Genomic DNA, 11,925 nt, shown 5'->3' on the forward strand with positions numbered 1-11,925 from the left:
TCCAGATGTTACAGCACTGGCGCTGAAATAAGCTTTTACATGCTAACAGTACACTTTCTTATTCCTTAGATTCTTTCAAGCAATAAAAATGAATTATTTTGACTTTATGGTTTTGTTAATGTAAGTTTGTTTTTGGTATGTCAAAGGGTCACATGGTGATGAATTTGGTCACATGCTGATGGTTTTAGTGTTTTATCTATGCAATGCATATGGCATTTATTTTATTTTTTTTATTTTTTGCATATCAATTTGAGGTTATATTTTCTTGAGTGAGTATACATAGCATGCATTTGACATATTGCATCACTATTCTAACTGTTAACATAATATTTTTGTTCTTTGTCCTCATTGCTGATAACATATTTAAAGCATTGTTCAGCACTAAACATGTGGACAGCAACTGAAATTTTATTACATCCTTCCAAGTGCCAAGCAACTTGACTTGGTTCTTTTTCATGAAAATGTCTGCTTTGGTGTTGCATTTTTCATTTTGCCCTTCAGATTTTGTGTTTAATTCAGAAATATGGCAAGTGTGTTGATGCTCTTTTGACTTCTCTTTTGTCTTTCTTTGGTTTCATACTTTAGTGCTGTGTTACAGAATGTTGCAAGATGGAAGTCATTACTGCTATTTATGATGTTGCTGTGGAGTAGTTCTATGACACTGCATTATATGCACAAATATTGTTTCATTGTTGTGTGAAGTTTTTGCCCAGACTGTTGTTTGATGGAGCAGTCGCCATTCCCAGCCCATATCTCCCTCCCAACTATACAGAGGTGGAGGGAGTTGGAACGCTTTACAATTCTTACAATTATGACACGTATCTAACAAAAGACTAACGTCTCAGTGACTTAAAAGATAAATTTCTTTAGTTTTACAAGAGCTCTGCCACGCTATGGCTTGTGAAGTCTCCAGTGCTTTTTATAGACAAACATTGCAACATTTGCTTTAACGTTTGCATGTGTGTGGCCTTTTTTTTCTGAAAACCTTCAAGACTATGTAAGAAAATTATATCAATCTCCTTTGTCAGGATCAGCATAAGGGACATATCAAAGTAAAGGGCTTTTTGCACACTTACATTCCTTTTGTTTATTAGTTTGTTTTGCTTTGTGGTTACTGACATTACGTTTAGTGGTATGATTAGAATGAATCTTAGTAAATTCATATGACACATATGCAGTTACACAGTGTATATATGATACATATATGGAACATTTATAATCACGCACTGGTAAGGTATAAAAACACATGCGTGTGCGTGCATTTGTATATTTTATACATATGTGATATAACCTATCTATGAACACGCACCCTGGCTAGATATAAAAGCACATGTCTGTGTGAGTGCATGTGCGTGTGTGTCAGAGATACAGAGAGAATGAGACAGATGCTAAATATTAGTTGCCATTATAAGAGTTTATTTCTATTCATAAGTGTTTTCAATGAAAGTGTTTTGTCTTTCAATCTGAGGTGAACTGTTGTAGTTGGTGGTTCGAAAGTCGAATGCACAGTGAGTGCATTTGTTAGATTAAGCCTCAATGTGTCGCTCTTTACCAAGAAGTCTTTTCCATCTTCAAGTTTTCGCTCACACTCATATTCTCCTCTCATTATAATAACAACGCTTCTATGTCGGAGGGTCTCCTTTGCTTAGCTGATACAGTGAATGGAATAATATATATTTTTTAAAATACTGCGTGTCTTAAAGGTAAAGTCTCTTAGCGAATAGCGCTGGAATTGGAGTACTTTTAAACATGGAACACAAAGGATCATCTTTGATACTCTGTTTGGCATTCGTCTTTTTATTACCACACAGCAGTCACTGCGAATTTAAATACTCAATTCCAGAAGAACAGAAACAGGGGTCTGTGATCGGAAATATTGCGAAGGATATCGGAATCAATCCAAAAGGATTACTGACACGAAGAGCTCGTCTGAACGCTGAGGGGAGTCGGAAACGTTACTGTGATATTAATACTGATACCGGTGATCTGGTTGTCGCAGAGAGAATAGATAGGGAGCAGCTCTGCGGAACACGGACGAAATGTTCTCTCGGTTATGAATTAGTTCTAGAAAACCCTTTGGAACTACATGGCGTTGTTGTAAGGATAGAAGATATTAATGATAATTCACCGATGTTTGCTACCGATGTGATAAAATTTGAAATACATGAATCAGCAGATAAGGGATCCCGATTCGCTGTGAGCGAGGCTCATGATGCTGACACTGGGATCAACGGTGTTCAGAGCTATTCCCTACAAAATAATGACCATTTTGCTTTAACTGTTCAAACGAATTCGGTTGGAGGAAAATACGGTGAGTTAGTGTTAGAAAGGGAACTGGATCGTGAGAAACAGGAGGAGATTACTTTAATGCTCACCGCTATTGACGGTGGTATTCCACCGATGTCCGCTACTGTGAAAATACAAGTTGTTGTTCTAGATACGAATGATAATTCTCCAGTGTTTAGTCAATCTGTGTACAAAGTTAACCTACATGAAAATGTGGCTTTAGGGACAGAGGTTGTTACAGTAAGCGCGTCGGATGCAGACAAAGGTATAAATGGTCACGTCATTTATGAATTTGTCCGAATACCAGCTGAAGTCAGTAAATTGTTCATCCTTGATCACAAAACCGGAACTGTTTCGTTAAATGGGCAACTAGATTTTGAAGAGGAATCTACATATGACATCAGGATACAAGCTAAAGACGGGCCAGGTCTCGTCTCCTTTGCGAATGTCGTTATTAATGTTGTAGACATTAATGACAATGCCCCAGGCATTTTCATACAGTCTCTGTTCAATCAAATCCCAGAGAACACGACTCCTGGAACCGAAGTAGGCATCATACGAGTACAAGACAAAGACTCGGGAGGAAATAAAAACGTCAACTGTTTCATCCAACCAAACATTCCTTTTAAATTAATTCTGTCCATCAAAAATTATTTTTCACTGTTAACTGCAGCATATCTTGACCGCGAACTTGTACCACAGTACAATATAACTGTTATGGCAACAGATGATGGTACTCCACCATTATCATCCTCCATAATAATTCAGATATCAGTTGCAGACATTAATGACAATCCACCCATGTTTGAAGAGCAGTCCTATGCTGCATATGTATCTGAAAACAACAAACCGGGCACCTCTGTCTGTTCTGTTAGTGCGAGAGACCCAGACTGGAGGCAGAATGGTACAGTGTTGTATTCTCTGATGCCCAGTGAGGTCAATGGTGTCCCAGTGCCATCATTTCTATCCATTAACGCAGACACAGGGGTGATCCATGCTGTGAGGTCATTTGACTATGAGCAGTTCAGAAACTTTAAAGTTCAAGTTGTAGCCAGAGACAATGGCTCTCCTCCACTCAGCAGCAATGTGACTGTGAATGTGTTCATAACAGATGAGAATGATAACTCTCCACAGATATTATACCCTGCTCCTGAGGGAAAGACTTTAATGACTGAGATGGTACCTAAAGCTGCTCTCTCAGGCTCTCTGGTCTCCAAGGTAATTGCTGTAGATGCTGATTCAGGACAGAATGCTTGGCTGTCATATCAGATTGTGAAGTCTACTGATCCAGGGCTTTTCTCCATTGGTGTTCATAGTGGAGAGATCAGGGCACTGAGGGACATTACTGAATCTGACAGCATGAAACAGAACCTCGTTATTTCAGTGAAAGATAATGGACAACCTCCTCTCTCTGCTACCTGTTCTGTGTATTTACTTATTTCTGACAACCTTGCTGAAGTTCCAGAACTTAAAGACATGTCTTATGAGGAGAGCAACTCCAAACTAACATCATATTTGATCATCGCACTCGTTTCTGTGTCCACCTTCTTTCTGACTTTCATTATTCTGATCCTGGCTGTGAGGTTTTGTCACAGGAGAAAGCCCAGACTGTTGTTTGATGGAGCAGTCGCCATTCCCAGCGCGTATCTCCCTCCCAACTATGCAGAGGTGGAGGGAGCTGGAACTCTCCGCAGTTCTTACAACTATGATACTTATCTAACAACAGGCTCACGCACCAGTGACTTCAAATTTGTTAGTTCATATAATGAAAACACACTACCCTCAAATAGTACTATGAAGAAGGATCAAAATGATCCATTTCATGGCAATTCTCATATTATTAGTTCTCCTGCAGATTCAGAGGTAAGTTTTTGCCCTATACAGAGATTTTCTATGTACTTTCGCAACTTATTTAGATCAGTTTAGATCTTTACAACTTTTAATAATATTTACCTCTGTGGCAACATTAATCTTTTATGGTTAAATGTATTGTTGTGGTTTGCAAACATTTGTTTCTATGGAGTAGTTTTTGTAATCTACATGCGTGACTGAGCCATTAAGCAGTACTTTTGTCTTTTTATTTTGTCTATTGTTTGTCAAAGATTTGTGGTTTTGGTGATTACGGGTAGATTTGCTTTTTGAAGTCTGTTTCAACACTTTATAGTGTTCTTTTTAGAAATAAAATTGTGCATGAATATGAAGTGTCTTGCTACTGGTTAACATTTATTTATTTGACAGCGTTGATATTTAAGTCATAAATCTTGGAAATTAAGTATTACTTTCCACAGAATGTTAGTCAAAATTAGATAAAATCTATTTAGACAGAAAAGAAAATCTATTGTGTTATATAGAACTAAATCTGACTTGATAAACATTATGCTGATTCTGTGTGGGTTTGCATTAATTAAAGTGACCAACAGTGGTTACTGCTTATAATGTTATTGTTATCATTCTTGAATTGTGTAACACATGATTATTTTTCAGCCTACACAAATTTACTTTTTCAATTATTTTATTATGGCAGCAGTCAAATCAATAACACAATACTTTTCCATGAGCTATGGCTGCCCTATTGTAAAAAAAGACATGCATCTAGAATCACTCATGGCTCTCATGTCACAGTGTGATTTTTGTGTATGTGCATGCCTGGCACATCTCACGATTCATGTTTCCCAAGTTATGTCCACATGAGCTTGGAATTTGTTACTTAGCAAATGTGTCATAACTGCTAATCACTTTTACTTCCATATGTGGAGTCTTCCGGCATTTTTGATTAATTTATAATTTGTATATTTTCTTGATGGAAGTAGTAATAGCTTCGTTTCCAGTGAATGGTCTCTTTGGAATAGTTTGTAGTTTTGTGAAGCTGTTGCTGTATGAGTCTGTTCCTCGTTGGAATGGATGTGGTCACAGTGTTGGCAGGCCAAGTTCAGAGTGAACGACGGATTGCGGTGAAAACCCTGGTGCACATCTTATTAGGAAAATGCTAATGCTAGACCTTTGTACTGTAAGCATACCTGTTTTCTCTCAGCTGTGACTGTCTATTCTCATAACTCAAGTACCATTGTGCTTTTTATCTTGAGCCTCAGAAGGAGGTTTTCAATATTAAGTCTCGGGAAGACCACTTTTATGAAGTTAGGTTTTGTGCATAAATCTCTGTTCCTACATTACCTGTGTATATATAAAGCAATAACTCTAGGCATTTTAGCTGTATAACTGTATAATCTGTTCAGCAGTGCAAATATCCGGGAATGTTCCTGCTATTTCTAAACCAATTTGCTAATATTCCATCAACCTCACCAATCACGGGCTTTGGGTGTGTGCATTAAGCTCAATAAGGCAATCAGTAATGCTCATTGATCTGAAAGCACAACTGATGCGAGGTATAACATTTTAATTATGTATTATATAATTAAAACAGTTTTAATTATGTATTGTCATAAAATGATAGAACATAAATTTAAAAAAAGCAGATGCAAATTTGGCGAATGGATTAAGTAAAACTAAAACCCTTGTATTCATTATACATTATAACTACTATAAACCTCAAATACTCAGAGCGTCGCTTCTCACCGTCACTTAGAAGCACTGATGAATCTTTCCTCCCATCTTAAATATTCGGTTATTGCTCCCTCTGTGTAGTCATCTGCAGAACCTACAGTAGTGAAGTCTTATTTCTTCCTGTATACTGTTTGTGATCATATTGAGTTGTATCTGTTAAAATTAATTTAGATCAATAGGCGCTTTTAATCGTACAGTTGACGCTGAATCTAGATATAGACTACAGGAAGCTTTTATACGCGCTACTTTTATTGTTCTTATCTATTCTCCGTGCCATATGTGGAGATTTAAGCTATTCAGTACCAGAAGACACGACACGCTTTTATGTGATTGAAAATGTAGACAAGGACCTTAGACTCGATGTTAGGAGAGTATCTGCTTGCAAGGCACAAATGGATACCCAGGACAGCAGCAAACACTACTGTGATATCGACCTGAATACAGGCAACTTGATTGTTACAGAAACAATAGACCGAGAAGAAATTTGTGGTTCGAGGTTATCCTGCTGTTTAAAATATGAACTGGTCTTGCAAAACCCGCTTGAAGTGCGTCAAATACCGTTGCAAATTCAGGACATAAATGATAACTCTCCGCAGTTTCCAAATGAGCATATAAGATTTGAGATTACAGAATCGGCACATAAAGGTGAGCGTTTCCCTTTGGACAAAGCTCACGATTTAGATACAGCACTTAACACAGTTCATGGATATTTTCTCGAAAAGAACGAACATTTTAAATTATCTGTCCAAGACAACCCCAACAAAGGAAAATATGCAGTTGGCGCTAGAGAAAGATCTTGATCGTGAGAAACAAAAAGACATTGATCTAATTATTACTGCCACTGATGGTGGTAATCCACAAAGATTGGGAACTGCCGATATACATGTAACTGTTGTGGATGCCAACAATAATATTCCAGCGTTTAGTCAGCCTGTCTATAGAGTGAGTCTGGCTGAAAACACACCTTTGGGCACTGTGGTGATTACAGTAAGCGCGACAGATCTGATGAAGGACCGAATGGAGATGTTGCGTATGAATTCAGCCAAGTATCAGATAAGGCAGCAAAAATATTTTATATTAATAAGACAAATGGGCAGATTACAGTGAGTGGCGATATTGATTATGAACAGGAAATGTACTACCAAATGAGAGTTCAAGCTAAAGATGGTTCCGGATTGACATCCACTGCAAAAATTATCGTAGACATCACAGGCGTTAATGATAATGAGCCTACTTTTATTATAAAGTCATTAAATGACCCCATACCTGAGAACACTGATGTAAGTACGGAGGTGGGCATAATTCATGTTCAGGATAAAGATTCGGGAGACAATAAACAGATCCACTGTACCCTTCAGCAAAATGTTCCTTTCAAACTCATTTCATCAGTTAAGAACTATTTTTCTCTGGTGACTACTAGTATGCTAGATAGAGAAAAATAAACAGATTATGGTATACCAATTATAGCTACTGTTGGAGGTTATCCAGCATTATCTTCTTTTATCACTATTCATCTCTCTTTGTCAGACATAAATGATTTTTATAAATTATACAGCACCTACGTAGCTGAAAATACCAAACGAGACACCTCTGTTTGTTCTGTGAGTGTGACCGACCCAGACTGGAGGCAGAATGGCACCGTACTGTAATCTCTGGTTCCCAGTGAGGTCACTGGTGTTCTAGTGTCCTCATTTATATCCATTAATGTAGACACAGGAGTGATCCATGCTGTGAAGTCATTTCACTATGAGCAGTTCAGAAAGTTCAAAGTCCAGGTTGTAGCCAGAGACAATGGCTCTCCTCCACTCAGCAGTAATGTGACTGCAATGTGTTCATAACAGATGAGAATGATAACTCTCCACAGATATTATACCCTGCCTCAGAGGGAAAGTCTTTAATGGCTGAAATGGTCTCTAAAGCTGCTCTCTCAGGCTCTCTGGTCTTCAAGGTGATTGTGGTGGATGCTGACTCTGGACAGAATGCATGGCTGTCATATCAGATTGTGAAGTCTACTGATCCAGGGCTTTTCTCCATTGGTCTCCATAGTGGAGAGATCAGGGCACTGAGGGACATTACTGAATCTGACAGCATGAAGCAGAACCTCGTTATCTCAGTGAAAGATAATGGACAACCTCCTCTCTCTGCTACCTGTTCTGTGTATTTACTTATTTCTGACAACCCTGCTGAAGTTCCAGAACTTAAAGACATGACTTATGAGGACAGCAACTCCAAACTAACATCTTAATTGATCATTGCACTCGTTTCTGTGTCCACCTTCTTTCTGACTTTCAATATTCTGATCCTGGCTGTGAGGTTTTGTCACAGGAGAAAGCCCAGACTGTTGTTTGATGTAGCAGTCGCCATTCCCAGTGCATATCTCCCTCCCAACTATGCAGAGGTGGAGGGAGCTGGAACTCTCCGCAGTTCTTACAATTATGACACGTATCTAACAACAGGCTCACGCATCAGTGACTTCAGATTTGTCACTTCATTAAAGAAGAATCTAAATTATCAATTTCAAGAAAGTTTTCTTATTAGTACTCTGGCAGACTCAGAGGTTAGCCTTTCCTCTTGCAGTCAGGCCCTATATATACTATGAGAATTTAGATGTTTCTTTTATAATTTCTCGTGCTAGCTTATGGGTATAATTGTGTTTTATTAGTCTTAGTTCTCTTTTCAGCTCATCTTTCTTCTAAATTTTGTGATTTTTGCATCTTGGTATCTTGCGTGTGTATTTTATATATATATATATATATATATATATATATATATATAAAATCACAAATCCTGTGACGAGTGCCCGAGTGCCGAAGGGCGTGGAGCAGGACGCACAGACTCCTGTGACTGTGAAATACATTTATTACACGCAACACAACAGTGGCACTCACATAACAGTAACAGATAACACGACTTCTACAATTAACACGGACAACTCACACGCAACGGAAGATAATATACACAAGTACAACAGCTAAAGAAACATCAGCAAGGGCTATACGAACATGGACATTGAAATTAAGCACAGATGCTAACAAACAATGAGCAACAGTGAGGGGAGCACCGACAGGGGTTTAAATAGCCCAACGAACACTGACGCTAAACCCTGTACAGGTGCATGCCCTCAAACAAGAGTAAACACCCCTGCATGCAGCAGGCCGTACCACGTGACTTGTCGGGGGAGCATCCCGAGACAGAACCCCCTGCCAAGGGGCACAGCTCCCGACGCGTCCTCTCCTGGACCATGAGCCCCAGGCGGTCGTGTACAAATACACAAACAATACGGCTTTGCCTGGTGCCCACCCTACATGAGGCGGGCTAGGAACCTCAAACCCGGGAGACCCCTTAAACAGAGGAAGGATGGCAGAATCCCTGCCCCCCTCAGGGCAGTCCGGTGCGCTTCTCAAAACGCTGCGCCTAGACGCACACAAGGTGCTCATTTACCCAAACAGAAGCGCCCACACAAAAACATTTCGGGCACTGTGCCGCAGTGCCTGCTGTTGGCGCAGGCACTATAAACTTGTCCCCGGCCTCGACGGACACGCCCCAGTTCCGTCCGCGCTCCTCCCCTGAACGATCTTCCGCTCTCCCGCTGCTTTAGGAACATCCCAGAGGCAATTTGTCTCTAAGGCTTTGGGCAAACTCGTCCAGTCTCGCTGGTGAGTCTGCTGATAGGAAGGGACTCCGGGGATCCTGCTGGCTCCACATAACCACCCTCTTTCTGGTTGTTGCGGGGCACATCAGTCCTCCTTGGCCCAGGCTCGATAGCCATAGACCCCCCCAAGAAATTCCTGAGGATGTTCCTCTCCTCTCCTCTCCGGACACCAATTGCGGTCCTCTTCCCAATCTCCTGGGATCCAGGTAGCGGTGCAGGGGGTGCCCATGCACCTCCCGCTAGGAAGTCCGTTCTTAGTCGCGGGAGCTGCCATCCTGTGGCGGTTGGTCATTCTGTGAGGAGTGCCCGAGTGCCGAAGGGTGTGGAGCAGGATGCACAGACTCCGCACATGTGTGTGCCCTCACAGGGGTGTGGCCACACAGGGGTGTGGCCACAAACAAGAGTAAACCCCCCTGCATGCGGCAGACCGTACCACGTGACTTGTGGGGGGAGCGTCCTGTGACAAATCCTTGCAAGCTAAATCAAGAAGTATTTTTTTTTCTTCTTGATGGTATTAGGACAATACTGGTTTGTTTTGGACATGTTATTGTAAATATTATGAATCTGCTTTAGTGTGGTGACATGTTGTGACATGAGTTTTAGCCATGCAGTGCATTGATATCATTTTTGTGTGTCATTGTCCAATATGAGCTTGTTTTCTCTAGAGTTAGTATACTGCGTGTGACAGACACATTTTGCTTGAGTAACCTTACTTTTATTGTAATATTTACTTTTTATTGTTGTCCTTATTGCGGATAAAATATTGTTCTGCACCAAACATGGGGACAATGAGCGTTCTTTGATTATGACAACATCTGCTTTGGTGCGTTGCAGATTTTCATTTTGCTCTTCAGACTTTGTGTTGCTTGATTCAAATATGGTAGGTGTGGTATTCTGGTTTTGACTTCTCTTTTGTGTCCCTTTGTTTTCTTTCATAGGTACTGTGTTAAAGCATTTTATTGGATGGACGTCATCACTGCTGGTTATGATTTTGCTGTTGAGTAGTTCAATAACACTGCTTTTTATACACAAACATTGCTGCACTCTTTTGTGAGATTTTGCCACAATAGAAAGCTCAGACAAAGCTTGACAGAGCAGTCGCCATTACCACAGTGTTTCTCCCTCTCAACTATGTAGAGTGTGCATTTGACATATTGCAGCACTATTCTAACTTTTAACATATTTTTTTGTTTGTGTGTTTTTTGTCCTCATTGCTGATAACATATTTTTAGCTTGTTCAGCACTAAACCTTTGGACAGCAACTGCACTTTTATTACATCCTTCCAAGTGCCAATCAATTTGACTTGGTTCTTGCTCATGAAAATAGCTGCCTTGGTGTTGCATTTTTCATTTTGCTCTTCAGATTTTGTGTTTAATTCAGAAACATGGCAAGTGTGTTGGTGCTCTTTTGACTTCTCTTTTGTCTTTCTTTGGTTTCATACTTTAGTACTGTATGTTACAGCATGTTGTAGGTTGGAAGTTATTTATGATGTTGCTGTGGAGTAGTTCTATGACACTGCATTTTATGCACAAATATTGCTGCACTGTTTTGTGAAGTTTTTGCCCAGACTGTTGTTTGATGGAGCAGTCGCCATTCCCAGCGCTTATCTCCCTCCCAACTACGCAGACGTGGAGGGAGCTGGAGCTCCGCAGTTTTTACAGTTATGATGTGTATCTAACAACAGGCTCTTGTACCAGTGACTTCAAGTTCAAGTCATACAGTTAGAACATGTGTCGTGCTGGTGGACCTTTTAAAAAAAAACAAAAAAAAGCCACAATGACACTGAGGTGCAAGGATGATTACTCTAATCAACACAGGGAGTGAAAATATGGTGAGTTAAAAAAAGTTAGATTACATGATACTATAGGTCATTTTGATATTTTAATAAATATAATTTTAATGTCACTACTATTGTCTAACTTCATTTTTATACCATTTTATACATGTTGAGGACTAAATCATCTCTGTAGTTTCCACCATGTTTCTATGCATTTTTTAAGACCATAGACATATGAAAGCAAAATGTTCCTGCAGCTGTTTTTGTTAAACATGACTAATTTGAACAGTGTAATATATGAGCTGTGTAGTTCTATATGTTAGGAAGCATGAATTGTGTACACACCATGACATTTCAAGACCACTGAGGTCAACTGCTAAGCGTGTAGTTAGAATGGATTTAAAATTATGAAATAGTGTCTCCTTAGTGTTGAGGTTTAAAATAAGTCATGTAAAATGCACTGCTGTATCTGTCGATATCACCAAAAATAGGATGGATCATTTCAAATACACGGCGCTGACGTGTCATCGTGTAGAATTCAATAAATTGAATCGGCTATAACTGAGCATCTGATATTTCCGTGACTGGACGGATAGTTTTACCATGTACCACTTTGCCATGTTGGTAACAGTTCAGAACCGCTTTCGT

At 39.7% G+C, this 11,925-nt stretch overlaps 2 protein-coding genes and 2 pseudogenes across 8 annotated transcripts in view; all 4 read left to right on the top strand.

Moving 5' to 3' along the window:
- LOC145643372 (protocadherin beta-16-like) overlaps positions 1–11,488 on the top strand; it is a 38,465-nt gene extending 26,977 nt beyond the window's left edge. The window contains exon 2 of the mRNA XM_081702185.1: positions 10,438–11,488. Coding sequence (XP_081558311.1) covers positions 10,438–10,449 — 12 coding nt within the window. The 3' untranslated portion in view covers positions 10,450–11,488. The remainder of the gene's footprint in view (positions 1–10,437) is intronic.
- The window catches only part of LOC113588740 (protocadherin gamma-C5-like), a 206,808-nt gene that overhangs the window by 65,352 nt on the left and 129,531 nt on the right, over positions 1–11,925 (top strand). The window lies entirely within an intron of this gene.
- Positions 1,621–4,492, top strand: LOC145652364 (protocadherin gamma-A11 pseudogene; annotated as a pseudogene).
- Positions 5,184–8,567, top strand: LOC113592005 (protocadherin beta-16-like; annotated as a pseudogene).

The sequence above is a fragment of the Electrophorus electricus genome, chromosome 19 (genome assembly GCF_041902795.1).
Source record: "Electrophorus electricus isolate QZ-2024a chromosome 19, ASM4190279v1, whole genome shotgun sequence".
Taxonomy (NCBI): Eukaryota; Metazoa; Chordata; class Actinopteri; order Gymnotiformes; family Gymnotidae; genus Electrophorus; species Electrophorus electricus.